The 18306-nt window shown below is 43.8% G+C and overlaps 1 protein-coding gene across 13 annotated transcripts; it reads left to right on the top strand.

The window, feature by feature from the left end:
* The first annotated feature begins 3666 nt into the window (after positions 1 to 3666).
* LOC133051815 (protein ARMCX6-like) lies at positions 3667 to 6608 on the top strand. 13 transcript variants are annotated; one of them, XR_009691922.1, is made up of 4 exons: positions 3667 to 3783; positions 4112 to 4190; positions 4551 to 4627; positions 4744 to 4912. XR_009691922.1 is itself a non-coding variant. In XM_061136452.1 (4 exons), the coding sequence occupies exon 4, from the start codon at positions 5092 to 5094 to the stop codon at positions 6022 to 6024; it is 933 nt and encodes a 310-aa protein (XP_060992435.1). In that variant the 5' UTR covers positions 3667 to 3783; positions 4112 to 4190; positions 4551 to 4627; positions 4920 to 5091; the 3' UTR covers positions 6025 to 6608. The 13 variants fall into 13 exon arrangements, 10 of the variants coding, with proteins under 10 accessions (XP_060992435.1, XP_060992437.1, XP_060992434.1 ...); XR_009691921.1 differs by having other exon boundaries at positions 4551 to 4631; XR_009691920.1 differs by having other exon boundaries at positions 4551 to 4635.
* Positions 6609 to 18306: the final 11698 nt, after the last annotated feature.

Genomic DNA, 18306 nt, shown 5'->3' with positions numbered 1-18306 from the left:
ATACAATACTGTGTAAGGTTAAGATGAACAGGATATGACTGAAATTTAGTAAGCAGAAAGCAAATAAACTGTATGATTCTGTGTTTAGAGAAAGATCATGTGCAGTGAAGGGGCTTATTCAAACAGGAGTATATGAAAAGAAGAGTCAGAGGAAAGTGTTGATAGTTCCCACCCAAACACTGTCTGGAGGAGAGGGAGTCTTGGCTAAGATGCGTGGAAAAATTAGCTTTCTTTGGCAGAACCATCCCCATGATATGTAAGTGTACTTCAAGTTTCTTAGCTGAAAGCCACTTCTTAAAGTGCACCAATGCCCTTGCTCTGTGATTGCAGGCTTACCACACAACCTTCTGAAGTTGTGGCTTCCCAAGTAGTAGCTTGCCAATGGGGAGAGAAGGGGCTGGTAAAACTAACAGAAACCTCTAGTACCCCTGACGGTTGTACTTCTCAGGATAAATTTTTCAGTTGTCATTTCCTTGTGAGACTTAGCTTCCCTGTGGCTTTCTTACAGGGAGGGAATGCAGAGATCCATGGGTTTGGGCATTCAGATATAGATTTATATATGTCTCTCTGAATGAGAGTCTTTACTTGACAGAGGCATCTGTTCTCACTATCCAGACAAATTCAGGTATTGATCATGAAGGGATGAGCACAATACTTTGTACTGTAGATGCGACTGCATGGAATCCTGTCAAGGAAGTCAGGTAGCTTTGGCCTAGAAGACAGCCTTGTGCACCACCATTTCAGAACTGCACCTCTCTAATATTCAGTGACAACTAAAGCATGCTGTGGCAAATATACCCCCAGCACCTCAGTCACAGCTGGACAAAAGATGTATATCCAAAATAGTTAAAGTGCTCCTGCAAATCAACAATAACCTCTGAAACAGTTTACAGTTCTCTCTAGGAAAAGAAAGGAAGTGCATTTCACATTTTACATGCCCTGTCATTTTCCACAGCAAAAGGGTGGGCATTGTGCCCCAAACAAACCAACTCAATACTTACTCTTACTGAAATTTAAACCTGAACAAAGATAGAAAACCAAACATCAGTGGAAGTTTATGGCACCCTGAAGAGATCATCTGTCAGTTCCTCCTACCTTGACACCTCAGAGCTGATGCTAGTCTTCGACATTCCCTCACTAAGTTAAACAGATGTGGTTTCTGTTGCTTGCAATCAAACAAAATTAACTAATACACAACACAAAAACAACATGATACAAAAAGTAATACAGCTTTTAAAGATAACAATTTTCTATCATTTATTTTTCTTACCCTCTAAAATTCCATCAGTGTTACCATCTGCTGATCCTTTTATGTTTTTGAATACTTTATAAATCATGCATCATATATGACCATAAACTGATTTGAGCCAAAAGGTTCCTTTTGACAGTGGACTCACATAGTCTTTTGAAGACTTGTCTGAGGGATTGCTTAAGATTTTCCCTTTTTGCTTTTGAAATGGTATGTCAGGCAAATAGCATGCCCTTAAATAAGTATTTGTTGGTGGGTGTATAATGGAGGGAAAATAGATTTTAAATGTCAGTCCCCAGGTTCCTTGGTAGGAATTGTGGATCAAAATGACACAGAGAATTGAAAGGATTATCTTTCCCATGGGGTTTAGGAAGTTTAAGAGAGGGAGTGGATCCAAACAGGAAAGATCTGACAGCCTGGGAGAATGGTGGTCAGGGGCTATACATTGGAAAAATTGAAAAATATACTGAAGGGGAAAGATATTTTTAACAAATGAGGAGAGGTAAGAGTGGAGCTTTTGTCCCTGAAGCATGGCTAAGTAAGAGTTGTGAAATGATTCCTTATTGTAGAGCCACGTCAATGACACCTGCCTTTCTTAAGTTTTACATGCTCTGCAGTTCTTTCTAATGTATATATTCAAAATAAATAAAAGCCACTTTTTACGTTCTTAGCAGCCAAAAGTTGAATGATAGTTAAATCTGCAAGTTCTGTTAGTAAGGCTTCATAAATATAAATCACTTCCCTTGGAGAAGTAAAATAAAGGATGATAAAAAGAACAGTGTAAGGAGATGATGGCAAAACAAATGAGTTAGGGGTTTAGAGAGATGAGTTGTAATGTTGGTGTGTTTGAACTATAAATGTTTAAGGAAGACCAGAAAGTTGTGACGTGTTCTTGACTTGTGAATTTTTCACTAGCAAGGAACTCTGGGCTTCCTGGTTCACCTCCTGAAAGGGCCTCCCCCACACAGGGGCGCCTCACCCAGGGAGCTTCCTGCTGGAGTGTCACATTACAATGTTCTAAGAAAGAGGCTGCCTGAAGGGTTTATATTTAGAGCATGACTCCCCAGCGGGGACAGCTGGATGTCTGGGAACTAAGTTCTGCAGACTTTGTCACTACCTTCTGGGATTATTCTGAGGGACTTGTATAGATGGTACAATGAAATTGTAACAGAAGGGAGAGGGTGAAAAGACCTTTTTTTCCTGGCAACACTGCTTGGGGTCCTATGAACTGTGCCTTTTGTGAGGGAAAAAGGACATGGATCTCAAGGGCTGTCAGGTTGTTGCAGCGATTTACAGTCACCCACAGACCCTCACCATTATTTCCACTGGAAAAGGCTCAACACCAGGCACTGCTAAGGGGACATACAGTGCACAAATGACAAATACCGCAGGTCTTTCACCAGTGTCGTGATCAAATGAAAATTCCACCTATCATTTTCATCAATGGGCTAGCAAGGAATTCTCTAATTTCTGGATGATTTATGGATTACACCATGAAACTTGAGAATAGATTTTAAATAAAGAGCTTTGAATGAAGAGCAAGCTAATCTGTGAAGTTACTAATTTGTAAAGTTCATCTGAAGACATAAGATTCATTGGAATTTGGGGTCTGCAGAGAGTCTGTCCTTCAAAACCAGAATCGAAGCCATCCAGCAGTCTTCTCTAACAAGTAACAGTTCAGTCAAGAAGAAAGGGATAGTGGTTCACTTCTCTAAACTGATAACAAAACACTGACCAATTTACTATAGATTCGTTTTATCCATCAACTTATAAATCATATTGAAAGCACACTGGCTTTGTTTGTAAGGGTATGTTTTTAAAGTGTCATATGCTATTTGAAAGCTGCTATCTCCTCTGCAGTCAGAAGAAAATATTTTCAATGTACAAATTAGCTTAAATTGATGAGACCTTCATATTAACTAGGAAATCTTGTTTTATACACACACACACATATTTGTATTTTCTGACTACAAAATAGTAACTTGAGTCAATTAAGAAAGAATGGAAGAAATAGAATATAAATATATTAAAAATAGTAACAAAAATCTCTCTGTTACTTGGGCTTTTTTCCCTGCCCCTCTGCTTAATTTTGGTGCAGAGACTGCATGTGGGAAGGGGTAGAAATGAAGAAAGAGGGGACAGGAGTTTCAGAGCCAAAGAAACGGTAAGACATTCCCCTCAAAAGAAGTGTAAGTAAATGATAGACCCAGGAAAAGTGTTGCCCTTTTCTGTAATTAGAGAAAGCCAAATGCAAACACCAGAGAGCCACGGTCACTTCTGGCTTCTGGTATTGTTACAGAGGAAAAGAGTGACAAGGCCCCTTGTGATGGGGGGAGGTACGGGGCAGGCTGGCGCCTGCCGCACTGCTTGTGGGAGTGGAAATTGGGGGCCAGAGCTCACTGGTGACGCGGTCGTCACGTGACCAGAGCTGCCTAGAGCAGAAGTACTGCTAGTCGCCTCCGTCTGGGTACCAGCCCCCCATATCACTCTGCAGGCGCGTGAAGGAAGAAGGAAAGTAGCCACGGGCGTTGCAGGTCGGTATGAGCGTGGGCTTTGCTTGGAGGGAGATGGGGCTGGGAGAAGGCCAAGAGCGCCACGGATCCAGGTTCCGGCAGACAGGGGTCTGTGTCCCCTTCTCGCCTACTTTCTAAATACTGCCGTCCCTTTCCTCATGCCCATTTTTGTGGAAAGAATTGGCGGACTTCGGGCGGCGGGTGAGGGAAGTGAATGGCTGGTACAGAGACTCCGAGGAAAGAAAGGTTCTAGTATCAGGGCACTCGTGTCCCGAATGCTGCTACGTCCACCAAGCACTCCGTTCCCTCTGTCTCCCCCCCCCCCCGACCCCCCACCGTCTGTCTGCAGGTTTGTAGATCTGTTGGCCAGTAGGTCGCCAGGGAAAGTCGCGGCGACGGAAGGACCAAAGTGCCTTGGGACCGTGCAGGTCGGTGTGAAGGTGGGATGAAGCTTGGCCCCTGGGTGGGGGTGGCGGTGGAGATGAGGGAGGGGGGCTGGGATCGCTGCGGGCGGGGTCTGAGCCGCCCTCTCCAGGCCCCTTCCTCCATACCCCCTCCCATTTCGGCTCAGGGAAAGGGGTGTGGCGGCCTTTGCTGGGGAAATGGCGGACGACAAGGGGGGAGGGGTGGGGAAACCAGTGTTAGGAAAGTCAGGAGGGTGTGAGAAATATTTTAAGCTCAAAGGCTGGAAATTCAGAAAAGGGACCTGTGTTCTCATTGCTGATCCATCCACTACACTTTAGTTTTCCAAAGCCGGCTATCTGTCGTTCCCTCTGTCCTTCTGCCAGACTGTCCATCAATCACTGTGGGAGGACCACTGACCACTGAAGACAAGAGAAGAAGGAATTTACTGGCTTTGGTAGAGGTTGGTAGGTGAGACTGCCTCTAAGTCTCTGGGGCTGGGGGTGTGGTGGAGGAGGAGACTACCTGTCACCCTCCTGGCCATTATAGCCCAGTCCCAACTCCTGCCCTTCTCTGTAGGCCCTGGGAGACAAATGGTGGGTCCTGAAGGGAGACAGAGGATGACAGAAAAGAACAAAGAACTTGTGGCCAAATAATCCGCCTCTCTCAGCCAGAACTCAAACTCCACTTTGTCTGTCTCGTGAGGCAAAAATCCAGGTATTGCCAAAAGCCCTAATATAATTTTTCACCCATAGATTCATCACAGGAGAGCCTCAGGAGCCGGGAATAGGCTGAAGCTGACTCCCCTCCACCATCACTCACCCTGGCCTTAAGAACCCTCTTCTTTCAAGTGAAACAAGACCCTCTCCTGTTCTGTCCTACCGCACCCCACCACTCCTCCCTGCCCCCAGCTGAACAGACCTGAACATGGGCCGGGCTCGGGAAGTGGGTTGGATGGCCGCAGGACTGATGATTGGGGCTGGTGCCTGCTACTGCGTTTACAAACTAACCATAGGAAGAGATGACAGTGAGAAGTTGGAGGAGGAGGAAGAGGAATGGGATGATGAGCAGGAACTGGATGACGAGGAGTGCGAGATTTGGTTTGATTTGACAACTATGGCACGGCCCTGGAGTGAGGACGGGGACTGGACTGAACCTGGGGCACCCGGTGGTGCCGAGGACAGACCTTCAGGTGGGGGCAAAGCCAGTCGAACATACCTGGTAAAACAGCGACCGTTCCCTTATGAACACAAAAATACTTGGAGTGCTCAGAGCTTTAAAACTTTCAGTTGTGCTCTTGGCCTCTCCAAGGGCCCTTTCATTCAGGGAAAAGTGTTGTTAGCTGAGCCCAAGGATGCCAGTTTTTCATTTAGCCGTGATATCAACAGTCGTTTGGCCAGCCTCTCCATTGCTGGAAACACAATCCCGACTCCCGACCCTGCTGTTGAGGAGGGAAAGGCTTTGTGTGCCCCGGATAACTTGAATGCCAGTGTTGAAAATCAGGGCCAGATGAAGATGTGCATCAGCCAAGTGTGTCGGGAGACTGTGTCACTTTGCTGCAGCTCATTTCTGCAGCAGGCTGGATTAAATTTGTTAATAAGCATGACAGTTATTAATAACATGCTTGCCAAGTCCGTTTCAGGCTTGATGTTTCCTTTGGTACCAGAGGGAAGTGAATGTGCTGAGGGGCAGGTTGTGAAACCCCTGACGGGTTTGTCTGAAAAGCCAGCCTTGTCGGGGGAGTTGCTGAGAGCCCAAGCGCTATGCCCCTTCCTGCCCCTCTTTATCAGGAGCACAAACAGACAGCTTCTCTCAGAAACCCTGGCCTCTCAAGTGGCCCCTCGGACAGGGTGGGACTGATCCACTCCAAAACAAAGCCCAGTCAATGGGTGAACACACACTTGTGTTCTCAAAGACTCTGCAGTGGGTGCTATTGAAGACCCAGCCTTAGCTGGATCAGCACACCTCTGGGTGAAAGTTGCACTTGCTAAATCCAGGACCACACTCTTACTGGTCAAGCAGGGGTTCCCGCAGAGCTTTGAGTAACCTCTTGGTTTTTCAGTCTGCAGGCAATGTGCATTGTAAATTGCTCCCTTGCAGCCTTCTTCCTGTGGTAAAGAGGTCCTTTCAGCTGCCAGCTGTGGTTAAAGAACAACATGTTCTAGCCTCAGTGGGGATGCCTGGCCTGTGGTGGTCTCTGTGTCTAAGCTGGACCATGTTGGGGAGACCAGACCCGTATGGGGGCTTGTGCCAAAAACGTATCAGTTGCTGCTTAGATGGGATTCTTTCCATTTACTCTCTTTTCTTCGCGAGCCTATGAACGATACTTATTGAGCGAAAAAGTACACTCCTCTTCTATGTGCTGTACTGACTTAACCTCGTCCACCAAGTCTGCATTTTTATGTATCATCAATAAAGCTGTGTGCTTTAACTGGCAAAAATGAGACACGGTACTTGTTTCTGAATCTCTAGTCTGCGTGAGGGGAAAGACCAAAATACATGATCTATGCTGACTGACTGGGGGCATTTGCTCCTGACAGATGCCCACTTAGCAGTGCCCACAGGAGGCTGGGGAAGAGATGGGCTGCAGGGTTCAGGAGGGGCCTCCAGAAGGGGCTGGGGCAGGGAAGGGGGTGAGGGGTGGGATTAAGAAGGACTCTTGGGAGGACTAGAAAGAGGCACCACCTTGAAGCAGGCAGCACAGTGCCTGATGCAGAGAAGTCCTTCCCTCGATGAAGGTGTCTTTCCTCACCTGCTGGCCTAGAGAGGAAGGTCAGTACCCTTGGGTTGGTCTGTGCGTCCCTGTCGTCCCACTGGGCAACCCATCCCTGCCATTTAATGCACAGTTAGAGCAGTGACAGTTGCTACTTGCTGAGGGCCTGCTTGGTGGTGTTCTCTCTCCTGAGAAGCAGCTGTGCAACCTACTTGCAGGCCTCCTCCCTTCCTTGGGAGACCAAGCCCAAATTCCTGGCCGAGCGAGAAGGCTTGGCCCTTGCTTCCTCTGGGGAACCTCTTTTCTGCCCTCTCCGGGTAACTTCTGTAGGATCCAGGAAGGAGACAATGGAGACGTCCACGGATCCCCGAGGGGGTGGGAGGGCAGATGCTGAGGGGCGCGGCATGGCCATGGCTGGTCCACCCAGAAGGACACACGTTCCTGCCGTCCATGCAAGCTCCCGGCACCCCTGGGAGGAAAGGAAGAATGTGGCTCTGCACACTGAAAGCTCCATGAATCTGTGCGACTCATTCCACCGCCCCTGCCCACATTTCCAGGCCCCTCCCAGCAAGCCTCAGCCCCGGGTCAGCAGGTTCCCTGGGTGTTTTGATGTGTCATGAAGTGGTCCTCCTCTTCACAGGCCAGGCTCACGTAGGGGACAAGAAGCTTCCTTTGAGCGGTGCTTCCTGTGAGCCCAGTGCCTTCTCCTGGTGCCCCTGGGGTGTGGCTCCGGGACACTGTGCCCTGGTCATCAGTGATGTCCCAGTGTACTGCCTTCTGAATGCCCTTGACCGTGCAGAGCACAGTTTTATTTCAGTGTTTCCCTCCCTTCTCCTGGAGCCTGGGGCAGGGGGGTGCAGGTGGGGTGCCACTCTCCTGCCTGTACTCATCCCCCCCCCACAGTTTGGGCTGCCTAGTGATCATGGGGGCCCGCCAGAACTCTGCCCCGTCCCGGGCCCTGGCGCCTTGCTGGCCAGCATGTGACTGCGGTTGCTGTGACACCACAGCCCCAGCAAGGCTCACCAGGCTGGGGCTTCGCTTGCTGGCTCTGGGGCTCTAAGAGCTACTTCCCTGATCCTTCCTTTGTGGGAGCCCACCTGAGCCAGCCTCAGGTGGGCGGGGCAGTCTGTTTCCCAGGCAGGACTGCCCGCAGGCAGCCCCTCATCCACTCGTCCAGTGGAGCCTGCTGGCCGGGGGCGTCTTCAGCAACACCTTATTGCTCAGCCTCAGTGATCTCTGCCCTAACCTAACCACAGCGTTTCTGCTTGCTCCTGGCTTGGCGTCCCAAATGACCACGTGCTTCCTTCCTCCTCTGCACTCTGCCAAGTCCCCGCTTGAGTCCCGCCACAGGCAGTGCTCCACCATCTCCGAGGCAGGCACTAGGCCCTCTCAGGCCACAACTCACTCCGATCTCAGGCAGGGCCTGGGAGGCCTCTGCCCACCTCCTGAGCACCTCTCTCACAGGACAGCCTGCCAGCCCTGAAGTGTCTCCATGGTGGGGTCTTGGCCCAAGTCACGACCCCTCTCCACGAGCTGGCACTGCCCTCCCTGAAACACTCCCTGTGTGGGGAAGCTCTGGGCCCTGGCTGGCCTCAGTTGCCCCTGGCCGGCTGCCGTGCCAGGGCAGGAGCCCAGGTCCCCGTAGGTTCTGCCTTCAGATGTGGAGGGACCTGGAGCGAGAGGCATGCCTGCAGTCAGGGCCTGAGGAGCACAGTCAGAGGCTTTCAGCACTGGAAAGACGAAGGAGCCTGCCACCCCTGCCATGCTTAATTCAAAAATGAGACAGCAGGGGACCACCCAGCACAAACTTAGGCCCACCTGTCTGCTACAATCCACCGAGTTTCTTGCTGGGTTTCCCTGTGGCAAACATTAGCCAGGGTTCTCAAAGCTTGAGCTTATCACACTCTGTGGGGGTGCCTGCCTTGATGGGACTGCCCCAGCCAAAGCTGCGTCTCGGGTAAGTCTGGAAGTGCCTCCACACACTGTCTTCCGGCCGCTCCAGAAGGAGCCCTGCTTTCCCTTCTTCATCATTATCTTGTCTACATCTGTGCCTGTAGGTACGAACTTTTTTACACCAACTTCCAGTACCCTCCCAGCCTGCTTCCTGTCCTGGGAACTTTGTTATATGACCCCCTCCCACCCCACCCCTCCCGGACATAAGCCCAGGTTGGGTGGCTTGCAGGCATCCAGCTTCCTGCCTGGTACACCCCCTGCATCTCCCAGACTGCATCCCCATGGGGCCCTTCGTGCCACGCTTGGGGCAGTTCCAACCACAGTGCCCTCTCTTTGAAGTGTCACTGGGGACAGGCACAGCCCTCACCAAGTCAATCTCTCTGCTGGACCACCACAGCACTTTTGGTTAAGAGTCTGACAGCGGTGTGGAGCACTGGCCCCCGCCTCTCTCCTGGGGCAGTACTTGGTCTAAGATGGGATGGGCACTGTAGCACAGCCCTGCCGGGCATCGGCCAGTCCCTTGTCTGATCCTCATGCCACATGCATCACCTCACTCTGTCTCACACACAGACACATACACACACACCCTTCACTTTGCTCAGGCCCTCCTCTTCCCCGGAAGGCTCATTCTCCCTTATTGCTTCTTGCTTTTGTGTGTGGCTTAGGATGGCCTTCCCCATTTCCCCTTTACAAAAGGAGTCTCCTCTGTGGTTTCCTAATTCTTTCTTACCTTTCCACTTCAAGGCTTGTCTCAAGGATATACCTGGAATTTCCTTTTGTGCAAGGCGGGAGCTGTCATCCAAACTGACTCCTTTTCCAAACAGATAACCTGTCAACACAGCACCACTTATCACTCCATTCTCATGATACAGTTGGTGCCTCTGGGACCTCATGCCCCCAGCTGAGCAGCCCCTCTGTGGCTTCCTGCTGTGGAATTCCTCTTGGGGCACACCCCTTTCTCCCAGGAACCCCTCACTGACTCAGGGACCCTCTGGGTTACTGGGTCGTCCGTGGCAAGTGGGGTGTGTGTGTTGTCAGAGAGGGTGTGCTGGTGCTTGTGAGCAGGTATCAGGTATCCTCTGATACCATCTCAGGATGCATTCTGGTCCACAGGAAACTTAGGAACCCCCTGCCCTGCCTGCTTTAGCGCCAAGCAAAATGGGACTGGTTTATTCCCTCACCAAAACTGCCTTGTTTTGCAAGAGAAAGCAAGTTTATTTTCTATATATAGACTTGCTCTACAATTTACACTGTAGTCATTGTCCACATTTGAAATAAGGCTATTGTTACATGTTGAAATCACCATGGTTTCTTTCAACACTTCCCTTGATTTTCCTTTTGTGTGATGTATTTGGTCATTCAGGAATTTATGATTTCTGTGCCTTTCAGTGTTTTTCTGTTGAACTCTATATTTTTCTTTTACTCAGGACAGCCTTTGACAGCCCAAGGTTATTAGAAGACATTGACTGTATTTCCTTCTAATACCAATAGTTTGCTTTCAAAGTAAGCTGCTTTGTTAACCTACTAGTGGTTTGTGTTTGTGTGCATGTGTGTGTAAAAACTGCCTTATTTTGTGAGAGAAAACATGTTGAAGCACACTGTGTTTTTTGTACTATTATACACCTTTTATATATTCTATCATTTTTTATTTTGTTTTCTTATATAGTAAAAATTATCTTTCAGAATGTGTAGTCATACAGAAGTAAAGGCAAAACACTTTGGCCTCTTTGTGCATATGTTGTGTTTGCATGGGAAAAATTCAATAAGAGACTCGTTTTTATGTCTTTTGTAGCTTTTGAATTTTGTACATATATATATTTTCATCAAAAGTAAATATAATAGGAAATAATTTTTCCTGGATTTATAAAAACTCTTGATGTAATATTGTTTCTATAGTCAGGTTTCTTTGGTGAACTCTCGTATTATATTTATTATTTTGCCTCTTTTTTCTTTCTGACTTTTCAACTAGACAAACATAGTTTACAAATTATTATATTTTTATCTCTCCTTATTCAATAATTTATAGCTCATTTCTTTTTCTTATCTCATTGCACTGTCAAGGACCTCCAGAGCAACAGCACTGATGATAAACTGCATACTTGCATTTTTCTGATTTTAATGACTGATATTTCAGCCCTAAGGTTGATGTTTGTTGTAGGTTTTTGAATAATATAATAAGTCATCTATCTATATAATTGAATTCATAAAGCAGAAAAAATGGATGAACTAAATCTCTACAGCTCAGTCTAGATATCTCAGACACCTGAAGTTGAGTGAAATAAGCAATTTGTAGAAAGATACAATATAATGCCATTTATATAATTTTAAGATTATAAAACAATAGTATATATTATTTTAGATACATATATTTATTGCAAAATTAAAAATGGGCACTGAAAGATGCACATCAATTTTATAATACCACTTGCCTTTGGTAAGGGGCTGAGGAAAATGTGACCCTAACAATTTTGTAGTTTAATTTTATCTATTAACAAAGAACTTATAAACAAATACAACAGAGTCTTAATGTTTGCTGTTAATTATGGATGACTTATATATAGATCCTCATTATTTTTTCTCCGTATTTTTCTTTTTTAATTAAAAAGGAAGCTGTGTTTTGTGCTCAATACAATTAATTTATAATTAATTTTAATTTAATTAAAAAGAAAGCTGTTTTCTGTGCTCAATACAATTAAAAACCTCACGTAGACATATCCCCAAGAAATTTTAGAATAATAAAGATTAAAAGGTAACCTCAAACTTTCTCAAGGGTGGGGATAAAGTCATCTGCAAAGCAGGGTGTCATCAGACATGTTATTCATAACACTGGATGTGATATCTCAATGTGTAAAGGCCTTCAGATTCTTAGAAAATGAGCTTTTCTCTAGTATTTTATTTCTAAACAGACATACCTACATATCACATAGGTATGTGATGACCATAAAGATGTTTTCAGGACTGAAAGTACTCAAATTTTGCCTCTTGTGGACCTTCTCTTAGGAAGTTACTTGAGCTTGCACTCTAAGTAAAAAGGTAGTAATCAAGTCCAGGGTAAATATGGAATCAAGGAAATCATGATCACAACTTGGGAATGCAATAAAGGTGAGTTTTAAGATGACAGCTAAACAGCAGGCCCTGGTTGACCAGACCAAAGTGGAGTAAACGGACAGAGGATTTGGGATAGTGGGTGAACAAACAGGAACTTGTTAAAATCAATTGAGTGTGTGATATAGGCAAATAAGGGGGAAAAGTAACAATTAGAATGACCTCTGAGAAAATATTACAATAATAGCTACAATGAACCATGCCTCCTTGTTACCATAGAAGAAAAGAAAGTGAAGTCGCTCAGTTGTGTCCAACTCTTTGCAACCCCATGGGCTGTAGCCTGCCAGGCTCCTCCATCCATGAGATTTTTCAGGCAAGAATACTGGAGTAGATTACCATTTCCTTCTCCAGGGGATCTTCCCAACCCAGGGATCAAACCTGGGTCTCCCTCACTGAAGCCAGGCTCTTTACTATCTGAGCCACCAGGGAAGTCATATCATTGTGTAATCCCCTCCTGCATTGAATCTGGGCCTGAACATGTGATTTGCTTTGGCCAGTTCGAACATTAGAAAACATGACCCACAAAGAGGCTTGAACAGTGCATTTTCAGTGGACATTACACTCTTCCTGCTCTGAAACCACCATGTGCTAAGCAGATTGGTCTGCTAGAGGATGAGTCCATGCAGAACAGACATAAACTGTTGCAACTGAGGAACCCTAGGAAGAGCTGCCAGGTAAAATACAGGACTCCCAGTTAAATCTGAATTCCACATGAACATAAAAGATTTTTTCAATATAAGTATGTCCCAAATATTGCATTGGGCATACTTATAATAGAACAATTATTAATTATTTATCTAGAGTTCAAATTTAACTGGCATCCTGTATTTTTATTTGCTATATCTGCCAACCTTAGTTATTATACAAGAAAATCAGCCCCCAACTGATCTGCCAGCTGATCTGACTCCAGTTACATAAATTACCTCAGGCAAGACTAGCAGAAGAACCAACCAGTGCAAATTCCTGATACGCAAAATAATGAGCAAATAAGACGGTTGTTCTAAGCTACTGAGTTTTGGAGTGTTTTGTTAGGTACACCTAGTTCTACCACACCAGAAGATTGTACATGAGTGAACCATGGCAACATGGCTCCCAGAACAGTCTGAAGTGATCAAATAGATATAAAGGCAACCCTTCTACACCCCAAGAAAGACCTTTGAATGTGTGAAGGCACCTGAGGGAGTCAGGTGGTATCATCATCGAAAGGGTGTTTTCATGGGGTCTTGAAAGCAAGAGAAACTTACCCTTCTAATGGAGAGAATGTTCCTAGGTTTTCTGCTTTACACAGCCATATCTCTATTTCTCTGTTTCTCTTTCTCTATCTCTGTCATAGGTTCCAATTTACTTTTACATTATGTTTTATAACAACCAAGTCTCCCAATAAGGCTTTCTATACATTGAAAATCATAAAGAGTATATACATTTTTATTGAAGTATAGTTGATTAACAACATGATACTGGTTTCAGGTACACAGCATACTGATTCAATATTTTACAGGTTAAAAGTTATTATAAGATAATGGCTATAATTCCATATATAATACTGCTGTACAATATATCCTTGTTGCTTATCTATTTTATACATAGTTGTTTGTATCTCTTAATCCCACATCCCTAACTTTTCCCTCCCCTCTTCCCTCTCCCCTCTGGTAACCAGTAGTTTGTTATCTAATATATCTGTGAGTCTGTTACTGTTCTGCTATATTGGATTTTTTTTAGATTCCACATATAAGTGATATCATACAGTATTCATCTTTCTTTGACATTTCACTAAGCATAATATTATCTATCTACGTTGCTGCAAATGGAAGAATTTCATTCTTTGTTAATGGGTGAGTAATCTCACATCTTCTTTATCCATTTGTCTGTTGACAAATGACAAATGAATACTTGGGTTGCTTTTTTGTCTTAGCTATTGTAAGCTCTGGTGCTAAGAACATTGGGGTACATGTATCTTTTCAAATTAGTGTTTTCATTTTTTCCAGATATATACCCAAGACAGGAATTGCTGGATCATATGATAGTTCTATTTTTAATTTTTTTAGGAACCGCCATACTATTTGCCATAGTGACTGTACCAATTTACATTCCCACCAACAGTGTACAAGGGTTTCCTTTTCTACACATCCTCTCCAACATCTATTATTTGTAGCCTTTTTGATGGTAGCCATTCTGACAGATGTGAGGTGGTACCTCATTTTGACTTGCATTCCTGCAATAACTAGCCACATCGAGCATCTTTTCATGTGCCTGTTAGCGATATGTATAGTTTCATTGGAAAAAATGTTTATTCAGGTCTTCTGCTCATTTTTTGATTGAGTCGTTTGGTTTTTTAATATTGAGTTGTATAAATTGTTTTTATACTTTGGATATTAAACCTTGTTGGTCATATCATTTGTAAATATTTTCTTTCATTCTGGAGGTTGTCTTTTCATTTTGTCAATGGTTTTCTTTGCTGTGCAAAACTTTTAAGTTTAATGAGGTCCCATTTGTTTATTTTTGTTTTATATCTTTTACCTTAGAAAACAGATCCAAAGATATATTGCTATGATTTATGTCAAAGAAGTTTCTGGCTATGTTTTCTTCTAAGAATTTTATGGTTTCAGGTATTTAATCCATTTTGAGTTTGTTTTTATATGTGATATGAAGGGATGTTCTAATCTCATTGTTTTTTATGTAGCTGTCCCATTTTCTCAGCACCACTGATTGAAGAGCCTGTCTTTTCTCCATTGTATATTCTTGCCCCTTTTGTTACAGATTAATTGACCATAGGTCTGTGGGTTTTTTTCTGGGCTCTTTATTCTGTTCCATTAATTTATGTATCTGTTTATGTATCTGTGCCAGTATCATGCTGTTTTGATCCTGTAGCTTTGTAGAATTGTCTGAAGTCTGGAAGGGTGATACCTCCAATTTTGTTCTTTACTTCCCCCAAGATTCCTTTGGCAATTCAGGGTCTTTTGTGGTTTCATATGAATTTTAGGGTAATTTGTTCTAGTTCTAGTTCTGAGAAAAATGCCCTGGGTATTTTGATAGGGATTGCATTAAATATATAGATTGCTTTGGGTAGTCTGGCCATTTTAACAGTATTCTTACAATCCGAGAACACAAAATATCTTTCTATTTCCTTGTATCCTCTTCAATTTCTTTCATTAATGTTTTGTGAACAGTATATCCCAGGTGGTGCTAGTGGTAAAGAACTCACTTGCAATGCAGGAGATGTGAGAGACACAGGTTTGATCCTGGTCAGAAGATCCCCTGGAGGAGGGCATAGGGTTCCAAATAGTTGGACATGAATGAAGTGACTTAGCACACATGCATGAACAGTATTTAGATGATTATGACTTTATAAATGCTGTTCATTGCTGAGCTGAAGTAGAGTCCTAACGTGAAACTATTTTGTATAGTTTTAGAAAATGATTCACATATAATTTGTGGGAATGAAATTTTAAGTAGGCATGAATCAATAGAATATAGCTGACAGAATGTGGGATGTAGAAGAAGATGATAAAAGACGGAAGAAAAGGCAGCAGAGCTAATAGCCTCATTTTATAAAGTGAGAAGTGAACAAGTCCTGGTGAAAGTTTATGAAGCAAAATAAAGGTTTATATATATATATATACACACACACATATATATAATTTAAAGTTTAAATTTAGCTACTTTATTTAGTTAAATTGATTTTATGGCCTATTTCCTCCATAAGAAAGCAGACTTAATAAAGCTTATCTCTGTCTTACTCGTAACTGAATTCAAAATGCTTTGAGTAGTACCTGACACAAAATTGTGTTCAATAAACAGTTGACTGTATGATTAAACTAAAATAATAATAACACTATAAACATCAGGAATAAGAGAAAGGAAGGAAGGGCTGTAAGACTAATGAGCTAAGACTAAGCTCATTAAGATTAATGAGCTATTTTCATATCAGAAGGTCATTAGGGTACAAGTATATTTTTGGAGTTTGTGACGATAACCACAAGAAGAGTTCTCAGTCTTGGCACTATCAACATTTTGGACTGGGGAGTGCCTTCTACACTGGATGATCCCTGGCCTCTACCCACAAGATGCCAGTAGCACCCCTGTCCTCAGCTTTGACAACCAAAAATGTCTGCAGACACTTTCAAGTGTACCCTGGAAGCACAATCACCTCTGGTTGAGAAACACTATATCAGAAGAAGCTAACATCAGATAAGGGAAGAAAGGTTACTTCTGGAGTCTAGAGAGTGGTCCTGAGCCTAGAGAAGAGCAGAAGGGGAAATGACTTGTTTTCATCATAAACTCTTTACTAATTGCTTTGCTATCATGTATGTACTGTTCTGATAAATATTAACATTTGTTAAAAAAAATAGTAAAGAAGTATAATCGATGAGATTTTGAGATAAGCTAGCAATATTGGATGAGAGAGAAAGAAAAAGTCTGTAATGACTAGGTTGCTGGGTGCAACTGGGTAGATTGTGGTTGTGTCCACCAAGCCAGGGAACACAGGAAGGAAAACAGTTTGAGTGTGGGACTGGGGTGACAGCTCCAATTTCAGTTGCTTAACTTGAAATATCTGTGGGATATGCAATTTGTAGGCATCAGATAAATTAATCTTGAACTCTGGATATATAGATTTGTGAGTCAGAAATGGTATGGACCTAACAAAAGCAGAAGATACTAACAAGAGATGGCAAGAATGCACAGAAGAACTATACAAAAAAGATCTTCACGACCCAGATAATCACGATGGTGTGATCACTCACACTCAGCTAGAGCCAGACATCCTGGAATGTGAAGTCAAGTGGGCCTTAGGAAGCATCACTACAAACAAAGCTAGTGGAGGTGATGGAATTCCAGTTGAGCTATTTCAATTCCTAAAAGATGATGCTGTGAAAGTGCTGCACTCAATATGCCAACAAATTTGGAAAACTCAGCAGTGGCCACAGGACTGGAAAAGTTGTCAGTTTCCATTCCAATCCCAAAGAAAGGCAATGCCAAAGGATGCTCAAACTACCACACAATTGCACTCATCTCACACACTAGTAAAGTAATGCTGAAAATTCTCCAAGCCAGGCTTCAACAATATGTGAACCGTGAACTTCCAGATGTTCAAGCTGGTTTTAGAAAAGGCAGAGGAACCAGAGATCAAATTGCCAACATCTGCTGGATCATCAAAAAAGCAAGAGAGTTCCAGAAAAACATCTATTTCTGCTTTATTGATTATGCCAAAGCCTTTGACTGTGTGGATCACCACAAACTGTGGAAAATTCTGAAAGAGATGGGAATACCAGACCATCTGACCTGCCTCTTGAGAAATCTGTATTCAGGTCAGGAAGCAACAGTTAGAACTGGACATGGAACAATAGACTGGTTCCAAATCGGGAAAGGAGTACATTAAGGCTGTATATTGTCACCGTGCTTATTTAACTTATATGCAGAGTACATCATGAGAAATGCTGGGCTGGGTGATGCACAAGCTGGAATCAAGATTGGTGGGAGAAATATCAATAACTTCAGATATGCAAATCAAACCACCCTTATAGCAGAAAGTGAAGAAGAACTAAAAAGCCTCTTGATGAAAGTGAAAGAGGAGAGTGAAAAAGTTGGCTTAAAACTCAACATTCAGAAAACTAAGATCATGGCATCTGGTTCCATCACTTCATGGCAAATAGATGGGGAAACAGTGAGAGTCTTTATTTTTGGGGACTCCAAAATCACTGCAGATGGTGACTGCAGCCATGAAATTAAAAGACTCCTACTCCTTGAAAGCAAAGTTATGACCAACCTAGACAGCATATTAAAAAACAGAGACATTACTTTGTCAACAAAGGTCCATCTTGTCAAAGCTATGGTTTTTCCAGTAGTCATGTATGGATGTGAGAGTTGGACTATAAAGAAAGCTGAGTGCTGAAGAATTGATGCTTTTGAACTGTGGTGTTGGAGAAGACTTTTGAGAGTCCCTTGGACTGCAAGGAGATCCAACCAGTCCATCCTAAAGGAAATCAATCCTGAATATTCACTGGAAGGACTGATGCTGAAGTGGAAACTCCAATAATTTGGCCACCTGATGTGAAGAACTGACTCATTTGAAAAGACCCTGATGCTGGGAAAGATTGAAGGTGGGAGGAGAAGGGAATGACAGAGGATGAGATGGTTAGATGGCATCACTGAACCAATGGACATGAGTTTGAATAAACACCAGGAGTTGGTGATGGACAGGGAGGCCTGGTGTGCTGCAGTCTATGGAGTTGCAAAGAGTTGGACACAAATGAGGGACTAAACTGAACATACAGGTGATTACTGAAGCCATGGCAATCATGATATTCCTGGAAAGAGAAGAGACTTGAGAATAGGACCTCAAGATTCAGAGTGTGTAACATTCTTGTGTTTTT

Source organism: Dama dama, chromosome X, assembly GCF_033118175.1.
Source record: "Dama dama isolate Ldn47 chromosome X, ASM3311817v1, whole genome shotgun sequence".
Lineage (NCBI taxonomy): Eukaryota > Metazoa > Chordata > Mammalia > Artiodactyla > Cervidae > Dama > Dama dama.
This window is presented reverse-complemented; position numbering and strand designations above follow the sequence as displayed.